Source organism: Salmo salar, chromosome ssa20 (genome assembly GCF_905237065.1).
Source record: "Salmo salar chromosome ssa20, Ssal_v3.1, whole genome shotgun sequence".
NCBI classification, from domain to species: domain Eukaryota; kingdom Metazoa; phylum Chordata; class Actinopteri; order Salmoniformes; family Salmonidae; genus Salmo; species Salmo salar.
The window spans coordinates 13,393,661-13,415,406 of NC_059461.1; the positions used below are offsets into that span (position 1 = coordinate 13,393,661).

Consider the following 21,746-nt stretch of genomic DNA (forward strand, 5'->3'; position numbering starts at 1 on the left):
CGTTTTCATTATCGCTTTCGTCACTTTCATCCGGAGGCAAATCCCCCGCTGAGCACCTCTTCAACACGCAGCAGTCCAGCCTTTCGAAACTCCTTGATGATAGTGGATTTTTTGACAATGCTCCACGCTGTTAGGACCCACAAATTTGAAAGCGGGAAAAATCCATATATTAGCCGCGTCATTGTTTAAGCCGCGAGGTTCAAAGCGTGGGGAAAAGTTGCGGTTTATAGTCCGGAATTTACGGTAGATAGTGTGGTCTACAGCTTATCATGAGATACTCTACCTCAGGCGAGCAATAGCTCGAGACTTCCTTAGATATCGTGCACCAGCTGTTATTTACAAAAATACATAGTCCCCGCCGCTCCTTATCTTACCAGACGCCGCTGTTCTATCCTGCCGGTACAGCGTGTTGATATTGTCGCATAAGATATTACAAGCCCTTGCATAATATGTGGGGAATTGTTGATTTGGCAAAAACAATTGCAATTGTGGGATCCTGGAGGGACTGGTTTTTGTTGAAAATGCGTATCTTTTATCCCCTCATTTCATCTCTATTTTGAGCTCACTGATTGTCCCTGGTTTCTTATCCAGGGTGGACGTGGTGCACTTGGCACTTTACAACCTGGGAGTCCAAAGTAAGAAGAAGTACTTTGAGTTGGAGGAGATCCTTAACTTTGTCAGCAACAACTGGGAGCGTTTCCATTTGGCCAAGGTTAGAACCACCAAATGAAATCCTGTCTGAATTCTTAGTAGGAATCCGGATAGGAAGTTGATTAATGCCATCTCAAGCCAATTGCATCAGACTAACATTTTGATATTCCCCACAGCTCTCCAATACTCCTCCAACAGAAAGAGGTCAATATCTCCTTGATGCTCTGAACAACTACAAGAGCAAGTAAGACATCTCTCTCAGTTGTATTCAGATCATACATTATAAAACTACTATTTAATTGGAAATCCCATCAATAGCATATACTGAATCTGCCAATGTAATTCTCATGTCCAGCTAACAATTATATAGTATGGCCCCCAACATTCAGTAAATTGTTTTCTTTTTGTTCTGGGTGATAAGAGTATTTGTTACAACAGACATGTTACTTGGCTGAAGGTTTATTTGTTGACATCACACCTCCTTTACCAGACCATGACCTTCTCACCCCCTCTGCATTTCTCCAGGTTTCTCTGTGGGAAGGAGATCAAGAAGAGGAAATGCATCTTCCGCCTGAGGACCCGCGTTCCACCCAACCCTCCCTCCAAACTCTTTCCCGAGAGGGCCCAAAACGAGGGATGGAGAGGACGAAAGAAAGGCGCAGACAGGAACAGGTATTTCACGGCGTTGTGATATGCTGATATTTTTGTTTTCATGGAAAATGTGTATTTCAGTGAGTCCTGTCTTGGCTCAGTCAGAAATTGTTAATCAATGTTAAATAATGCTATAAGGCTGTGCCAAATTGTCACCCAATAATCATATTGTTTGGTCAGAAAGTGAAAGTTGTCTCTTTAGCTCTCTCCCGGCAGAGAAGAGGAGGAAGAAAAGGTCGAAATGGCTGCTGGAGGACGCCATTCCCAATGTAAGTTCTCGGATTGTCACAAGATCCTCCCTCATTCTCAAAACACCTCACATCGAACCACCTTTCTGCTGTTTCACCCACCCTGAACGATCCAAACCCCTGCTTCTTTCACGCTTTCCTATCTCTGATGGTTATCAACGTGGCTGGAATCCCTCCCTTCTCCATTTGTCTGTGCTCTTCTTTTTTCTTTCCCTCTCTGACCACTGTCCATCTTCTAAAAGTCTGTCTTCTGTCCACCATGTCCCATGAAGACCTTGTGTGTCATTGCCCTCATCACTGTCTCTCTCCACAGTTCTACTCAAAAGGGAATTACAGTTGGCCTTTGAGGCATTTTACTGACAAATCCCCCTGAACAGAGCAGTGCATGTCTGGTCCCCAGGCATATTCATCTCAAACAACAAACCTCTGACATTTCCTAGTAATTAAGCCAGTACTGCCACGCTGGAAGGAGGAAGGTGCTCTGATTTGGAAAATATAGACAAAGCATATAGTAGGGTTCTCCAACTGGCAGCCCGCAGGCCAAGTGATTTTTATTTGGCCCCCAAGTTTTCTGAGCAAAAAAAACAATTATTATTTTTAATTGTTGGAAATAGACAGGTTGGCTGACCACGTCACACAAATCATGTGCACGCATCGATGTGGCCGGAAGGTGTGCGTTATGATTCTGAACAGTCCGATGGCTAGCAGCAAATAAAAGAAGATTCCATGTGGGGAAGCGTAGGTGGCTCGTTTCAGCTCGTATCTTGTTATCGATTGCTGTCATGTCTATGCTAATATGAAAAACATTCGCTAGCTAGCTAACCAACATCGTTAACTATGTATTTGAGAGACAACAAGTGCTCATTGTGCAAATGTATTTGTTTTCAATAAACATTTGGAGGCAAAATATAGTTTACATGTTGTCAACAGTCTTAAGCTAACCCAGTCTGTTTTGCACGCATCGGTTTTGTTGCTATACAACCATCCCGTCTATAAAAGACTGTAAAAAGACCAGAATATCAGCTCCAAATGTACACAAGATTTGAATTTAGGCTTTGGCGGTATCCAGATTTTCATATCGTCATACTGTCCTTTTCTCATCCTGGGATTTGGTATTATCAGCATAGCACACGGGGGTTGCTAAAAACACAAGAAAAACCCATTGGGCCTCTATTACCAGAATGGTAACAAAAGTAGAACAAACTACGAGCAAAATGCTAAAAAAACATACCTTATTTACGTAAGTATTCAGACCCTTTGTTATGAGACTGGAAATTGAGCTCAGGTGCATCCTGTTTCCATTGATCATCCTTGAGATATTTCTACAACTTGATTGGAGTCCACCTGTGGTTAATTCAATTGATTTGACATGATTTGGGAAGGCACACACCTGTCTATATAATGTCCCACAGTTGACAGTGCAAAAACCAAGCCCTTAGGTCGACGGAATTGTCCGTAGAGCTGCAAGACAGGATTGTGTACAGATCTGGGGAAAGGTACCAAAAAATGTCTGCAGCATTGAAGTTCTCCAAGAACACAGTGGCCTCCATCATTCTTAAATGGAAGAAGTTTAGAACCACCAAGACTCTTCCTCGAGCTGGCCGCCCCGCCAAACTAAACAATCGGGAGATGAGGGCCTAGTTCAGGGAGGTGACCAAGAACCCGATGGTCACTCTAACAGAGCTCTAGAGTTCCTCTGTGGAGATGGGAGAACCTTCCAGAAGGACAAACATCTCTGCAGCACTCCACCAATCAGGCCAGACGGAAGCCACTCCTCAGTAAAAGGCACATGACAGCCCGCTTGGAGGCACCGAATCAAGATTCTCTGGTCTGATGAAGCCAAGATTAACTCTTTGGCCTGAATGCCAAGCGTCTTGAGGAAACCTGTCACCATCCCTACGGTGAAGCATGGTAGTGGCAGCATCATGCTGTGGGGATGTTTTTCAGTGGCAAGGACTGGGAGACAAGTCAATATCGAGGGAAAGATGAACGGTGCAAAGTACAGAGAGATCCTTGATGAAAACCTGTTACAGAGCACTCAGGACCTCAGACTGGGGTGAAGGTTCACCTTCCAATAGAACAACGACCCTAAGCATACAGCCAAGACAACACAGGAGTGGCTTTGGAACAAGTCTCTGAATGTCCTTGAGTGGCCCAGCCAGAGCCCGGACTTGAACCCAATCAAGGCTATCTGAAACATCTCTGGAGAGACCTGAAAATAGCTGTGCAGCAATGCTCCCTATCCAACCTGACAGAACTTGAGAGGATCTGCAGATAAGAATGGGAGAAACTCCCCAAATACATGTGTGCCAAGCTTGTACTGTCGTACCCAAGAAGACTCAAGGCTGTAATCGCTGTCAAAGGTGCTTCAACAAAGTACTGAGTAAAGGGTCGGAATACTTAAGGAAAAAATAATGAAATATCACATTTACATAACTGTTTTTGCTTTGTTATTATGGGGTATTTTGTGAATATTGACTATTTAATCCATTTTATTATAAGGCTGTATCGTAACAAAATGTGGAAAAAGTGAAGGGGTCTGAATACTTTCTGAATGCACTGTAGGTTGGGAAGAGATTTTTCGATGTACCGATTCCATGGCACATGGTTTATGAACTGATACACAAAACAACGCTGGATTCAAAACTTTGAGTTTTTCAATTTTAAATCATTATACAAAAGGATTGCAACCTGTAGAATGTTATACAGTTGAAGTCGGAAGTTTACATACACTTAGGTTGGAGTCATTAAAACCTGTTTTTCAACCACTCCACAAATTTCTTGTTAACAAACTATAGTTTTGACAAGTCGGTTAGGACATCTACTTTGTGCATAATCTGTTGTTTAACAATTGTGCAACAATTGTTTACAGACAGATTATTTAACTTACAATTCACTGTATCACAATTCCAGTGGGTCAGAAGTTTACATGCACTAAGTTGACTGTGACTTTAAACAGCTTGGAAAATTCCAGAAAATGGTGTCATAGGCTAATTGATATCATTTGAGTAAATTGGAGGTGTACTCGTGGATGTATTTCAAGGCCTACCTTCAAACTCAGTGCCTCTTTGCTTGACATCATGGGAAAATCAAAATAAATCAGCCAAGACATCAGAAACAAAATTGTAGACCTCCACAAGTCTGGTTCATCCTTGTCAGCAATTTCCAAACACCTGAAGGTGCCATGTTCATCTGTACAAACAATAGTACGCAAGTATAAACTCCATGGGACCACGCAGCCGTCATACCGCTCAGGAAGAAGACGCATTCTGTCTCCTAGAGATGAACGTACTTTGGTGGGAAAAGTGCAAATCAATCCCAGAACAACAGCAAAGGACCTTGTGAAGATGATGGAGGAAACAGGTACAAAAGTATCAATATCCACAATAAAACGAGTCCTATATCGACATAACCTGAAAGGCCTCTTAGCAAGGAAGAAGCCACTGCTCCAAAACCATCATAAAAAAATCCAGACTACAGTTTGCAACTGTACATGGGGACGGAGATTGTACTTTTTGGAGAAATGTCCTCTGGTCTGATGAAACAAAAATAGAACTGTTTGGCCATAATGACCATCATTATGTTTGGAGGAAAAAGGGGGAGGCTTGCAGGCTGAAGAACACCATCCCAACCGTGAAGCACGGGGGTGGCAGCATCATGTTGTGGGGGTGCTTTGCTGCAGGAGGGACTGGTGCACTTCACAAAATAGATGGCTTCATGAGGAAGGACATTTTGGAAAGATATATTGAAGCAAGATCTCAAGACATCAGTCTGGAAGTTAAAGCTTGGTCGCAAATGGGTCTTCCAAATAAACAATGACCACAAGCATACTTCCAAGGTTGTGGCAGAATTGCTTAAGGACAACAAAGTCAAGGTATTGGAGTGGCCATCACAAAGCCCTGACCTCAATCCCATAGAAAATTTGTGGGCAGAACTGAAAAAGCGTGATGCGAGCAAGGATGCCTACAAACCTGACTCAGTTACACCATCTCTGTCAGGAGGAATGGGCCAAAATTCAACCAACTGATTGTGGGAAGCTTGTGGAAGGCTACCCAAAACGTTTGACCCAAGTTAAACAATTTGAAGGAAATGCTACCAAATACTAATTGAGTGTATGTAAACTTCTGACCCACTGGGAATGTGATGAAATAAATAAAAGCTGAAATAAATAATTCTTTCTACTATTATTCTGACATTTCACATTCTTGAAATAAAGTGGTGATCCTAACTGACGTAAAACAGGGAATTTTTACCGGGATTGAATATCAGGAATTGCGAAAAACTAAGTTTAAATGTATTTGGCTATGGTGTATGTAAACTTCTGACTTCAACTGTATATGGGGACACAACCATCCCAGCTCTGCAGATTTTGCTGTGAATAGAGAATTATTACATCCTTTATTTTGATACTGGCCATATATTGCTGGTTTTTGGTTGCAGGTTCAGGAATGGCAACATTTACCTGACTCTATCTCTGCAAATAGCACTGCTGGGTGATTTAAAAAAAATCATAGTCAATCGATCAATATTGTAATAATACTCTTAGCAAAATGTTGTATTTTTAATTTACAATCTGTAGAAACTATGACAATATAAAGGTTCAGAAGTTTTGTGAAACATCACAACACAGTTGAAAAATAGATGTCAAATAGAAATCAAAACTGGATGGTCTCAGAGATGAGTTCCCACATATGCTGAGCACTTGTTGGCTGCTTTTCCTTCACTCTGCGGTCCAACCCATCCTAAACCATCTCAATTGGGTTGAGGTCGGGTACTGTGGAGGCCAGATCATCTGATGCAGCGCTCCATCACTCTTCTTCTTGGTCAAATAGCCCTTATATAAAATAAAGGAAAACCCTTGAATGAGTAGGTGTGTCCAAACTTTTGACTGGTACTATATATATATATATATATATATACAAAAAATATATATGGGAGATTGAAAATGACACAGACAATTACATAGATTGTGGCTTCCATCAATCTGCAATATTAAAGCTGATCTACCCCTAAATACATTTAGTTAATAAAATGTTTTTGTTTTGGCTTTATTCACGGTATTGAAAAACTATCCCATGGACTTTTCCAAATACCCCGGTTTACCGTCCAAGCCTATTTGAAATTATTGTTTTAGTCAAATATGATATCTGTTTGGGTTTCTTGCGGTCAATTTGTAGTTTAAAAAATATTATTAGTAACTATGTTTCGGCCCCCTGATCATCCGCTTAAGAAAGAAAAAAATTGCCCCAGGCTGAATCTAGTTGATCTCTGGCATGTAGCATTTAAACAGTAGTGATGAAGACAAGGATGATGATTGATGATGGAGACAATGGTGTTGATGACTGTCTGTTTATGACACTGGCTGAGTACTATAATAATACGTATGTGTGATTTGTTATGTAGAATGACCTGACCTCAGCCTGGAGCACCAACCATCATATGGCCAACATCTTTGACTTCACATTGGACGAGTTACAAAGCCTCAAAAGGTAAATGGTTTGGATACTAAGGGCCAGTTTCCCTGACAGATTCAGCTTGGATTAAGTAGCATGTTCAATGGAGTTTATCAATTTAAAGTTCTTTTAAATCTAGGACTGTCTTGAAAACCAGCTCTAAGAATGTAATTTTGAACACTTTTGTCTAGATGCTCATTTCCAATGAACTCTGTACTACTGCAAACATTTGACATTGACTTCGATTAACTGCAATAATTTTCAAGGCCCTAACAATCTACCTAATTTACATGCATTTCCCTTTGAAAGAAAATCCCTGGCAGTGTTTGTTTTGTCACCCCTCTGATGATTTTCATCAATGTGTCGAACGAAGAGATTTAATTACGCTTTCCTGTAAAGGTTATCTCCCATACAGTGCATAATAATAAAAGAAAGGCAAACACTTTGGGGACTGTTGAGAATCAACCAAGCTTTCTTAGAGGAAAATCAAAAGATGGGGAATAACTGGTGCAACGCCAAAAATTGGACTAACACTGTCGGAATGTGAGGAGTGGAATAGGCTTGGTCATAACTCTATAGCACCTGAACTGAGCTGGAGGATGAGAACAGCTAAAATAGTCTGGGAGCTTTGAAGCATTACATTAACTTTCTTCCATTAGCTAGATATAGTACTTTCTCACACACACCTTTAGCTTGCAGGCTCTTTTATTATATGGGCGCAGAACAGTGACTTGCAAATTCAAGTCACAGGGTGAGGGACCATGGTAATAATGTACATTTTCCTTTGTGAGGTTAGGATTAGAAACAACAAAATAGGACCATAAAGGCTAGGGCTATTCTGTCTGGTCCTGGGGCCACAAAATCCTCTGATTAGCACTTGAACGTGAACACCATATTTCCAGTGTTTGAACGGAGCTGCCGCTGTTTACTCCTCAGCACTAGCTCGGGACGGACCTTCAGTCTTGACCTGGACTCCACAGATGCTGCCAGCACCTCTGGGTCCGCCACCACCAGTGTCTCCTACGACTTCAGGTACAGTACGATAGTCACCAAGACTTTTATTGTTAGAAAAGGCAACTCCCTCACGCGCGGTTACCTCTGCAAATTGTTCATTGTGTTGGCATTAGGAGGAGGTCCTATTTGGTTTATTTTGCTCCACCGTATGGAATGTGTTGCATACCGATCGATAAGACCCCCGACTGGAACCGTTGCAGCCCGGGCTGTCAGATGAGATTTTGTCTCCCACGCTTTCCAAGCTCTTGGACATGGTCCTATGTGAGGAGTTGAGGAGAGCCAAAACATGTTTGACAGCACACAAAAATAAGTATGATGTGAGGTCCTGGATTATTTAATGTGGTTGGCTCCTGTACATCTTCCAATATTTGCTTGAATATTTGCTTAAACTTGGTTGGAACTAAGCAACGGAAGTGACTATACATTCATTATATACACATTCACAACCCCCTGATGACAGCATTATTTGAACACTGTGAAACACCACCCCTCCCCATATCTGCGAACACCTCTGGGCTCCCTAACTGACTGGCTTAATTTTGCGACTCTCAGTGCTGGCTCCTCGCACGAGGGAGGGGCTCTGAAGTCTGACATACAGAGTGTATTGACACTCTATGCTAGGTTTAAAAAATATATATTAATAATCATTCGTCTTTGCCTTTACTGTGTTTCGTTTCATGACTGAAAATCCTACTGGTTGGCATCCCGGTGGAGCTGCTGACATCTCCTGTGGCTCTATTTCCAGCTGGCACTATTTCCAGCTGGCATGTTAGTTTGCAATTTCGTCATGTAAAAACAGGCATTTTACGGCCCTAACGCAAGGTTCGGTAATTTACCTGTCTATCGTCATCTCACTTGCCCCGAGGTGGGAGGGGTGGCAATATTTAATTTCATGCAGAGCTAATGGGAAGTTAAGACCCACAAAAAGCAGGTCTTAATGGTAATGCAGTTTATAATGGCATGGAGTTTGAGAGCGGAAACACAGCCATGCATGAAGGAGAAATGTGCCTTTTTATGCCAATTCATCTGGTTTAGAAATATAATTTAGTTTAATTTGATTCAAAACCAAGCATAGCCTACCCTCCCCTTAATCAAGGCTGGTTTAAGCAGCATCAGAAAGGTGCATAATTATATTCTGGCTATTAGCCAAAAGAAGCCTATGGTTCAACAACAATGCGGTTTGCCTTTTTTTATCCTGGTCTTGCAAAGTAGCATTTCCGTAAAAGTAGCCATCCCCATTTCCAAAGAGCGCCTCTCATCCTTTTACGAAAGACTCCCTTATCCAAACTTATTGAAGGATTCAGTCCTATAATGCAGTATCAACGGTAGGCCAAGGCTGTATTTTGCTTATTGACAACATGCCTCACATACAATACAATTTATGGAGCCTAGTATTTTGTTATTTTAGGAGAAGTGTGATGCGTGAAGATATGTAGGCTAGGCTCGTTGAAGCCAATTACAAATTCAAACATACTGTTGCTATTACTCATTACTGTAGCCTATGCAATTTAATATATTGTAGTATCAATCCACAATGGACCTGGACGGGAATTGAAGTTGATGACAATAACCTACAGAACTTGAGACAAACGCAGGCAATATTAAGCCTATGGACTGCGTTGATTGGCCAGTGAGTGGCCAAGCCCTCGTCACAACTACAACTTGTTTATTCATCAAAACCCAGCCCTTTCGGGCCACCGCCAGCTATTGCATTCATAATTACGGCTGTGAAAATAGCTAAAATATTTCTGAAACACCCCCAGGACCTACAGTTGAAGTCGGAAGTTTACATACACTTAGGTTGGAGTCATTAAAACTCGTTTTTCAACCACTCCACAAATTTCTTGTTAACAAACTATAGTTTTGGCAAGTTGGTTAGGACATCTACTTTGTGCATGACACAAGTAATTTTTCCAACAATTGTTGTTACATACACTAAGTTGACTGTGCCTTTAAACAGCTCGGAAAATTCCAGAAAATGTCATGGCTTCAGAAGCTTCTGATAGGCTAATTGACTAATAGGCTAATCATTTGAGTAAATTGGAGGTGTACCTGTGGATGTATTTCAAGGCCTACCCTCAAACTCAGTGTTTTTTGCTTGACATCATGGGAAAATCAAAAGAAATCAGCCAACAAAAATTGGAGACCTCCACAAGTCTGGTTCATCCTTGGGAGCAATTTCCAAACGCCTGAAGGTACCACGTTCATCTGTACAAACAATCATACGCAAGTATAAACAACATGGGACCACGCAACCGTCATACCGCTCAGGAAGGAGACACGTTCTGTCTCCTAGAGATGAACGTACTTTGGTGCGAAATGTGCAAATCAATCCCAGAACAACAGCAAAGGACCTTGTGAAGATGCTGGAGGAAACCGGTACAAAAGTATCTATATACGCAGTAAAACAAGTCCTATATCGACATAACCTGAAAGGCCGCTCAGCAAGGAAGAAGCCACTGCTCCAAACCCACCATTAATTAAAGCCAGACTACGGTTTGCAACTGCACATGGGGACAAAGATTGTACTTTTTGGAGAAATGTCCTCTGGTCTGATGAAACAAAAATGGAACTGTTTGGCCATAATGACCATTGTTATGTTTGGAGGAAAAGGGGGGAGGCTTGCAAGCCGAAGAACACCATCCGAACCGCGAAGCACGGGGGTGGCAGCATTATGTTGTGGGGGTGCTTTGCTGCAGGAGGGACTGGTGCACTTCACAAAATAGATGGCATCATGAGGCAGGAAAATTACGTGGATATATTGAGCGACATCTCAAGACATCAGTCAGGAAGTTAAAGCTTGGTTGCAAATGGGTCTTCCAAATGGACAATGACCCAAGCATACTTCCAAAGTTGTGGCAAAATGGCTTAAGGACAACAAAGTCAAGGCATTGGAGTGGCCATTACAAAGTCCTGATCTCAATCCCATAGACAATGTGTGGGCAGAACTGAAAAAGCGCGTGCGAGCAAGGAGGCCTACAAACCTGACTCAGTTACACCAGCTCTGTCAAGAGGAATGGGCCACAATTCACCCAATTTATTGTGGGAAACTTGTGGAAGGCTACCCGAAACGTTTGACCCAAGTTAAACAATTTGAAGGCAACGCTACTAAATACTAATTTAGTGTATGTAAACTTCTGACCCACTAGGAATGTGATGAAAGAAATAAAAGCTGAAATAAATCACTCTCTACTATTCTGACATTTCACATTCTTAAAATAAAGTGGTGATCCTAATTGACCAAAGACTAGGAATTTTTCTCGGATTAAATGTCAGGAATTGTGAAAAACTGAGATTAAATGTATCTGCCTAAGGTGTATGTAAACTTCTGACTTAAACTGTGTAACGCTACTTCCAGTGCTTGGATTTACCATTGCTTTAGGTTTGTTTAAATAGAGCCTTGATTGTGAGGATGATGTTACTCTGCCCTTTCTGTTTCCCCTCTGGTACTCTGCCTACACATACATACATGCATGCACACACGCACGCGCACACACACACACACAGTCCTGGAAGATGAGTAGTGTCCAGGTGTGTACGTGCAGTAAGAAACTGTTAATCTGCTGACTGGTTTATGTGGTAGAGTTGCCCCCAGTGACACCAATTTGATTATTTGAAGGTTCATGTTCGAGATATCAACCCAGCATTTAGAATGTGAGGCTCTGAGGCTTATAATTGAGGCTAAATATGACATTGTATTGATGTTCCTTGTTTGATATTTTCAGAGTGTAAAGAATTGGGGAAACTACCAGATACGGGGTGCTATATAAGACATTTTCAAAGGGATTTATTGCTTTTTAAAGGCAGTCACTCTTTAAGTGTGGCATTGAGGAGGAAGTGTAAAAGCATCACAGTTATTGGGCATGAAAATGAGACAGAGAAAAATCATGTAGTGGACCACAGCTACCCCTGGAGGCTGATCCAAGTCATGTTCATAATCGCAGTCTTCTTCTTTGTGATTGGGTTGGCGGATCGCATCCAACTTAAAGGTGCATACACCACCACCTACTGTACTAAAGTGTGAGGCCAGTCACGGCCTACCTACATTACATTCTCTTCATTATTCCTTTTCCTTAAAGGAAAAACTTGCACCACCAACTAGCCTTAGACCTATATACCACTATTTAATAAACATTTAAATCACCACCCCATTAACTCTTCTGCAGTAAAATCTGGCACACCCAGGTAGTTCTCTGCAGCTGCCACTTACACTCATTAAAACAAACCCACTCCCCCATTCCACTACTTTGACCCCATCTGCTCCTGCACCATGCCAAGGGCCTGGGAGGACGGGACATTGCTCTTCAACACACCCTGTAACTCTTCTGAAGTCAAATCTCATATACCCAAATACTTCTCTGCAGCTGCCACCACATCTATTCTCTGTGATTCACGTTCCATTTCTGCGGTACTTTTGATAACCATTGCTAAGAAGCCAACCTTACTGAAGCAAAACTCACTTGTTCCCTCTGTGCTGGCACAAATCTACCCACTGGGATCTAGGGCTGGGTGGTATACCATATTTTACTATATACCGGTATTGATGCACGGACCGGTTTGGGTTTTTACTTTACCTTCTATAACAGTATTTGAATGTTTGGTTTGTTAAATGTGATACGCCGTGTAACATCCATTTTTATAGTTTACTACGCTACTTGAGTCTTCTCTCTCTCCACGCAGCTTTCCACACAGACCTAGTCCCACCCCGTCACTCAAGGAGCTCATTTGTTGTTGCTATAGATAATGTGTGGGCAGAACTGAAAAAGCGTGTGCGAGCAAGGAAGCCGACAAACCTGACTCAGTTACACCAGCTCTGCCAGGAGGAATGAGCCAAAATTCACCCAACTTATTGTGGGAAGCTGGTGGAAGGCTATCTGAAACGTTTGACACAAGTTAAACAATTTGAAGGCAATGCTACCAAATACTAATTGAGGACCTACAATAACTCATCTGTTTCACCATGCTTCCTACTGGGTCTGCGTCGCACCAAACAGCGGGCGTCACAAACACCAGGAATTTCTACTTCAATTGCTCCATCTCCACACTTATACTACCCCAAAAATCACCCCTTTCAATGTTGCCCTGTTCCTAACAGCAAGGCAAGAAACATATCTTGACCCAAAAAGTAACGCAATCGCAGTAGGTGTCCAGTTGTACAAAAGTGTTTGTTGACTCCACAAAAGGTATGACTGGTGGCACAGCAAAGATCAAAAAGCAGTAAATTCAGGAAACAGTCGTTACTTTTGTTTCAATAGGTTGCTGATATCAGGGTCATTACATTCATTAGGCATCAAATGGAATAAAACAGACTGAAAGAGGGAGGGACTAACTGGACTTGTCCAATAAGACAAGGTTTCCCAAACTCGGTCCTGGGCAGGGTTAGTAGCTAGCTAGTTGAAATGTTACTGATAGTCTGTAGAGCAGGGTTTCCCCAACTCTCCTCAGGCCCGTACCGATGTTTCAGAGTTTTTGTTTTAACCCTAAACTGGCACTCCTAATTTCAATTAGTCAACTAATCATCAATCCTTTGACTAATTGAATCATGTGTGCCAGTGTAGGGTTAAAACAAAAATGTGAAACGTCTGGGGGGATCGAGTAGAGTGTTGGGAAACCCTGCTGTAGAGCATCTACAGATGGATTATCCAAATAAAGTGTTACCAAATATTTTTTGCTGCATGCCCTAATGATCCCGTTATTCTAACTTGTTGCAGGAAGAATGTTGGCAGTCGTAAGAGGAAGCTGCCCACCTCTAACTATACGGTGCTGGCCACTAAGAAGGAGGTGGTGGAGAGCGAGCTGAACCCCATGGAGCTGAGCCTACCAGGAGAGGAGGCTGCCTCCGCGATGCTGGACAACGCGATCGACAGCCACACCTTCGACAGCATCAGCGAGGATGACTCCTCCCTCTCCCACCTCAAGTCGTCCATCACCAACTACTTTGGGGCGGCGGGGCGGCTCACCTGTGGAGAGAAGTACCAGGTGCTGGCCCGTCGGGTCACTCCGGAGGGGAAGGTGCAGTATCTGGTGGAGTGGGAGGGCACCACTCCCTACTGACCTAGCCGGCCAGACTGGCTGGCTGCTGCAGTAAGGAGGTGTCGCAGAGGAAGGGGGGAGTAATAGGCAAGATCGGCCTAGCAAGGCCTGCCTGGTTGTACTCGTTTATTTTTTTCATGTTACTTTCTCTTGCTCTACAGTACTATCTTTATTTCAGTATAATATAATATTATTTTGGGTATATTGAACCAATTTGGTAGCGTCCTCTTGAGCATCTTGAATTGTAACAAAGCCTGAAAAACTGTGTGCCGGATGCTAGTTTGAGTAGGTTTGTGATGGTAAAGATAACGAAAGAGTTGGCTCAGAGTTCCAAGAAAGAACAATACCACTGATTCTAAAGGATTGGAGCAAAACTGTCGGAAGAGCACTACTAAAACGGCTCTGTGTCCCTAAATTCAACAATATTCTGCTCTATTAATAGTTTTTCACAGTATTTTTTTAAAACTTTCTGTTTAGAATTGTTTCACAATAACAGCAATATGCCATATCTAAGCCACATTTACAGTGCCTTCAGAAAGTATTCATGCCCCTTGACTTATTCCACATTTTGTTCGGTTACAGCCTGAATTCAAAATTGATTAAATGTATTGTTTCCACCCATCTACACACACTACCCCATTTTGCAAATGTAGGGAAAATGAAATACAGATATCTAATTCACGTAAGCATTCACAGCCCTGAGTCAATACTTTGTAGAAGCACCGTTGGCAGCGATTAGAGCTGTGAGTCTTTCTGGGTAGGTCTAAGCGCTTTCCACACCTGAATTGTGCAACATTTGCCCATTTTTTTATTTTCCAAATTCTTCAAGCTCTGTAAAATTGGTTGTTGGATCATTGCTAGACAACCATTTTCAGGTCTTGCCATAGATCTTCAAGTAGATTTAAATCAAAACTATATCTTGGTGGCTCAGGAACATTCACTGTCTTCTTGGTAAGCTACTCCAGTGGGCCTCCCGAGTGGCGCAGTGGTCTAAGGCACTGCATCGCAGTGCTAGCTGTGCCACTAGAGATTCTGGGTTCGAGTCCAGGCTCTGTCGCAGCCAGCCCGTCCGGGAGACCCATGGGGCGACGCACAATTGGCCCAGCGTCGTCCGGGTTAGCGGAGGGTTTGGCCGGCAGGGATGTCCTTGTCACATTGACTCCTGTGGTGGGCTGGGCGCAACAACAACAAAAAACTACTCCAGTGTATATTTGGCCTTGTGTTTTAGGTTATTGTCCTGCTGAAAGGTAGATTTGTCTCACGGTGTGTGGTGGAAAACAGACTGAATCAGGTTTTCCTCTAGGATTTTGCAGATGTTTTAGTTCAATTCTGTTTCTTAGCCCCCCAGTCCTTAACAAAACAATTTGAGAAACATAATTCCACATTGACATTATGGGGTATTGTGTGTAGGCCAGTAACAAAAATGCTTAATTTAATCCATGTAACATTTAGGCTGTCACACAACAAGATGTGTGAATACTTTCGGAAGGCACTGTAACTTGTAGCAAGTTATACCTTTGAGGTTGTGCCTCCACTAATCAATGAAATGTTTATCAGCTTTATCTAGTACTATATTGCCAAGTGTAAAAGCTGAGTAATGGTTTTAGATTAAATACACATGCTTTTATGAATGTTATCAGAAAACAGTCAGTTTATACTTTGTCCTTTCATTTTCAAATGTGTTTAGAGTCAGTTTTACAGGATGGTTTGGGGACAAGAGACCAAAGCAAACAGCGTTTTCCCTAGGATTTTTTTTTTCCCGCAGCGGTGGCAAGGTTAGCGGAATTGTAAAGATTTTGCCATGGGGCTGAGAGAAAATGTGCAGTTTTAAAGCTAATTTCTGCAATTCTACACTTTTTGCCATGGCTCATGCCGTGTTCTTATGCTATGACTCAAACATACAAAATAAATGGGGGCTCTATGACATATTTTTTTATTCTCCCTGACTGTCTAGTTATTATTTTGGTGGTTGTTGGTTTTCAAAGATGATCTTTTAAATATAGCTCCATTATCTTTTCTACAGTGCCTTTGAAAATATTCAGACCTTTTCCACATTTTGTTACTTTACTTTATTCTAAAATTGATGAAATTATTTTTTCCCCCTCATCAATCTACACCCAATACCCCATAATGACAAAGCAGAGACAGGTTTTTATACCTATTTGCTCATTTATAAAATAAAAACTGATGACACATTTAGTTTCCAGAGTATTCCAAACTTGGATTAGCTAACACAATGTGTCATTGGAACACAGGAGTGATGGTTGCTGATAATGGGCCTCTGTACGCCTATGTAGATATTCCATAAAAAATAAATCTGCCGTTTCCAGCTACAATAGTCATTTACAACATTAACAATGTCTACACTGTATTTCTGATAAATTGTATGTTATTTTAATGGACCAAAAAAATTGCTGTTCTTTCAAAAACAAGGACATTTCTAAGTGACCCCAAACTTTTGAACGGTAGTGTACATACAGTGCATTCGGAAAGAGTTCAGGCCCCATGACTTTTTCCACATGTTGTTACGTTACAGCCTTATTCTTTCCTCATCAATCTATACACAGTACCCCATAATGACAAAGCGAAACAGGTTTTTAGACATTTTTGCTGTGAGACTCGAAATTGAGCTCCGGTGCATTCCATTGATCATCCTTGAGATGTTTCTACAACTTGATTGGACTCCACCTATGGTGAATTCAATTGATTGGAGAAGATTTGGAAAATAATACAAGTCTCTAATATAGGGTCCCACAGCTGACAGTGCATGTCAGAGGGGGAAAAAAGCAAGCCATCGGGTCAAAGGAATTGTCCGTAGAGCTCCGAGACAGGATTGTGTCGGCACAGATCTCTGGAAGGGAACAAAAATATTTCTGCAGCATTGAAGGTCTCTAAGAAAACAGTGGCTTCCATCATTCTTAAATGGAAGAAGTTTGGAACCACCAAGACTCATCCTAGAGCTGGCTGCCAAGCTGAGCAATCAGGGGATAAGGGCCTTGGTCAGGAAGGTGACCAAGGGCCTGGTGGTCACTCCGACAGAGCTCCAGAGCTCCTCTGTCGAGATGGGAGAACCTTCCAGAAGGACAACCATCTCTGCAGCACTCCACCAATCAGGCCTTTATCTTAGTGGTCAGACAGAAGCCACTCCTCAGTAAAAGGCAAATGACAGCCCGCTTGGAGTATGCCAAAAGGCACCTAAAGATTCTCAGACCATGAGAAACAAGATTTTCTGGTCAGATGAAACCAAGATTGAACTCTTTGGCCTAAATGCCAAGCCTCACGTCTGGAGGAAACCTGGCACCAGCCCTACGTTGAAGCATTGTGGTGGCAGCATAATGCTGTGGGGATGCTTCGGGACAAGTCTGAATGTTCTTGAGTGGCCCGGACTTGAACCCGATCAAACATCTCTGGAGAGACCTGAAAATAGCTGTGCAGCGAAGCTCACCATCCAACCTGACACAGCTTGGGAGGATCTGCAGATAAGAATGGGAGAAACTCTCCAAATACAGGTGTGCCAAGTTTGTAGCGTCATACCCAAGAAGACTTGAGGCTGTAATCACTGCCAAACTTGCTTCAACAAAGTACTGAGTAAAGGGTCTGAATTCTATGATAGTCTTGCTTTTATTTTGAATGAATATGCAAACATTTCAAAAAATGTGTTTTTGCTTTGTTGTTATGGGCTATTGTGTGTAGATTGTGGAAAATGTAATCCATTTTAGAATAAGGCTGTAATGTAACAAAATGTGGAAAACATCAAGGGGTCTGAATGCACTGTATAATTTCATATTTTTTGGAATGATTGCAACGATTTAGCAGCGGCAGCCCGCCTCTGCTCAATGAATATAGGGGAAACACTGGCAAACACTGCAAGCACCTCTTATATAGTGTATAGTCCTGGTTTTCCTTTGGCTCTGTTTATGCTGACATAGGTAGTTTGGCTAAGTAGATGCAAAACTTGTATTTTCCCAGAAATGCAATGTAGATGATGGAGAGCTTAACATAGTACTTTTAGACACTGTAACTTTCTAGATTTCAAATGTCAAAAAATATCTTACAATGAGAATATTATGGACTTCAAGGGGTAGTCTTGGTTTATGTTCTTACAATATCCAAAGATTTCTTTACCTATTCCTCCCATCCATAGTTATTTCTGTGTTGCCTCAAGACATACATACATATATTGTGCCTGACTGTTGATTTATTTTTCACTGACAGTGAAACCTGGGTCGTGTTCCTTAGGGCACTCAGTGGAAAAAAAACCCGAAAATGAGTGTTTAGGCCTTATTTCACAAGTCCAGGTCGTCCCTCCCTGTTTCATTTTCTTTCCAATGAACATGATATAGAAAATAAATATGATTAGGATTCAATAAGTCAGTACATTATGAAAGATAAATTATGCTTTCCTATTAACATTTCTATGCGCATAACCCCCTTTGCTTCATTGCACTATTGACATCTTAAACTATGCAAGTATTGTTTTTTTCAATTCATTTGACTAAATAACCAAATATTATTTACAAATAGTTTTAATTAATGGTTATGGAAATTTGTGATCAGAAGTCAAATGCTATATGCTTCTATATTATTAATAAGAAAAGTTAAGCTAATTGTAATATTTTTCCCGTTTGGCATTTTGCAACCATTTATGCTCTTATGTCTTTAAATTACAGTATGACTGTATTCACTCTAAAACAAACTGTTTACATGAGTAGATTCATAATATCTATCCTATGGAGTCTCCATTTAATATAATTTTTTGGTTGATTCTTGAAGTGACATGTCAATGGTAAACTGTTCATTGTTTTACCATGTAACATGCCCAGAGCTGTGTAGATAGAGAACTTACTGTATACATTTCCCCTATTTCCTATGCTTGTTAGAAATTACATCTCTCAGCGGGTATTGTGCATCCTTTATTTGTCATTTGTGGATCTTTATTTGGTATTTTGAATTGTAATTAAAAGCATTTTGAGATGTGTGTATTTGCTCCTTGGATAGATGCCATATGAGTTAACTCCATGGTAAAGGCAAAGTACCCAAGAAACCGATTCACACAGGAATAGAAATGTAAAATGTGCATGATCTAAAAACCATGCCCACATCTGTTCACAAAAGGCTTTAGCATTACTAAAACCAAGCCTGGTGGTTTTCTAGAGCAGCATGTGTGAAGTGTTACAGGAGAAGACTCCATGTCTTTTCCTTTTAATAATTGTTCAACCTCTAGCTTTGCTCTCTAAACGTTGAACATCACTGGCACTAGAGGGCAGCATAATAGCATGAAACAGACTGATCAGATCTGTTGTGATTGAAAGTCATAATAATGATGTTTGAAGACATCTACAGCAAGGTTAAATACACCTATGTCCCATAAGTTTCCAAAGTAATTTATTAAAAACTCAAGTCCATGCCAGACAGTTAATTCTTTAATATAATTAAGGCGTTATACGCCCTAGTCAGCGTGTCAAAACACGGCCCTATAGTCTGTCAGCGAGAGTTTGACTTTGGAGTCTGAAATGCAGAGTTCGTGGCGAATAAGTCGTGCATAATAATGGTCCTGAAAAGAGAAAAAAATGCTTAAAGTAAAAGTACCTCAAACAATAACAGCCGAGGGAGATGCCACTGTATTTTTGTTATCCCCGTGAAAAGTGCGCTCTACGAAATAATGAGAATTTGGTGACCCTTCTTTCACTATGTCAATTCCAAGGCTGGATGAGTGTACGCGGTAAGTAACGTTAGCCGTTATTAAACACAGCAAATGTTTTAGCTAGCTAACTAACTAGCAAATTTAACCTCAACTCAAGCACCGATGAAAAGGGATGCATCTCAAATCAATGGGCTGCTGTATAATTGCTAAAAGCTTGTAGTTACGTTAGAACTGTTGACATTCATGTTAAATGTCATTCTATTCATGAAAGGCCAGTCAGCTAACATTACCTATTAAAATAACTAAGTTGCGCATGAGTCAAGACGGGTGAGAACACTCAGCACCTAGAGACATTTTATTAATTTCTCTTTCCTTTACTTGTTTCCAAGTTGTGCAACCAAAATATAGATATTAAGCTGCAGGATACAAGCTTTGTCCTGTAAAAACAGTAGTTGACCGAATATAGACGAGTGATGCAACCATTGAAAAGAAAAAATCAACTGGAGGAGCACTAAACTCAACTTGTCATCTACAACACTCAAACTTTGTATGTCTTCAATCTGATATGGGTACACACTGACAATACTGGTGTAACCTATCATACGGTCAAATGAGTCAAAATCCATCTTCAAGCAGTAGACAACTTCAATTTGTAAACAGAGGATGTCACAAGCAAGGGACATTTGACCCCTGCTTAGTGACCTTATTCTCCAGCAAAAATGGGGATTACTGAAAACACAGCATTGCCCTGCAATGACATGGTCTATGCTGCCTGCCTACAGTGCTCAAGTCCCTCAGTATCAACTTCATTTTAGTATGAAAACAGTCAAACTCAGTAGCTAAGTTACTGTGCCTGATGGACTTGAGTCACCTAACCATTCTGTACCACAGCAGTGATGAGCCCAGAAGAACGAGCCCAAAGTCCTACTGCGAAAGGTGGAGGATTATTGAAGGATCCCCTTGAGTCTTGATTAGAGGTCGACCGATTAAACGGAATGGCCGATTAATTAGAGCTGATTTCAAGTTTTCATAACAATCGGGTAATCAGCATTTTTGGACACCGATTATGGCCGGTTACATTGCCCTCCACGAGGAGACTGCGTGGCAGGCTGACTACCTGTTATGCGAGTACAGCAAGGAGCCAAGGTAAGGTGCTAGCTAGCATTAAACTTATCTTACAAAAAACAATCAATCTTAACATAATCACTAGTTAACTACACATGGTTGATGATATTACTAGTTTATCTAGCTTGTCCTGCGTTGCATATAATCGATGCAGTGCCTGTTAATTTAGCTTTGAATCGCAGCCTACTTCGCCAAACGGGTGATTTATCAAGCGCATTCGTGTAAAAAAGCACTGTCGTTGCACCAATGTGTACCTAACCATAAACGTCAATGCCTTTCTTAAAATCAATACACAAGTATATATTTTTAAACCTGCATATTTAGTTAATATTGCCTGCTAACATGAATTTCTTTTAACTATGGAAATTGTGTCACTTCTCTTGCGTTTGGGCCGCCTGGCTCGTTGCGAACTGTGTGAAGACCATTTCTTCTTAACAAAGACCGTAATTAATTTGCCAGAATTTACCATAATTATGACATAACATTGAAGGTTGTGCAATGTAATAGCAATATTTAGACTTAGGGATGCCACCCGTTAGATAAAATACGGAACGGTTCCGTATTTCACTGAAAGAAAAAAAAACATTTTGTTTTCGAAATGATTGTTTCCGGATTTGACCATATTAATGACCTAAGGCTCGTATTTCTGTGTGTTATTATAATTAAGTCTATGATTTGATAGAGCAGTCTGACTGAGCGGTGGTAGGCAGCAGCAGGCTCGTAAGCATTCATTCAAACAGCACTTTCCTGCATTTGCCAGCAGCTCTTCGCTGTGCTTAAAGCATTGCACTGTTTATGACTTAAAGCCTATCAACTCCCGAGATTAGGCTGGCAATACTAAAGTACCTATTAGAAAATCCAATAGTCAAAGGTATATGAAATACAAATGGAATAGAGAGAAATAGTCCTATAATAACTACAACCTAA

At 41.2% G+C, this 21,746-nt stretch overlaps 1 protein-coding gene across 2 annotated transcripts in view; it reads left to right on the forward strand.

Moving 5' to 3' along the window:
* Positions 1–15,978, forward strand: part of LOC106580128 (PHD finger protein 19) — a 28,650-nt gene extending 12,672 nt beyond the window's left edge. For both annotated transcript variants that reach the window (XM_014160834.2, XM_045702956.1), the window contains exons 9-15: positions 592–712; positions 828–895; positions 1,177–1,323; positions 1,505–1,571; positions 6,954–7,039; positions 7,940–8,035; positions 13,729–15,978. In XM_014160834.2, the coding sequence (XP_014016309.1) occupies positions 592–712; positions 828–895; positions 1,177–1,323; positions 1,505–1,571; positions 6,954–7,039; positions 7,940–8,035; positions 13,729–14,071 (928 nt within the window). In that variant the 3' untranslated portion in view covers positions 14,072–15,978. The remainder of the gene's footprint in view (positions 1–591; positions 713–827; positions 896–1,176; positions 1,324–1,504; positions 1,572–6,953; positions 7,040–7,939; positions 8,036–13,728) is intronic.
* The last annotated feature ends 5,768 nt before the right edge of the window (positions 15,979–21,746 follow it).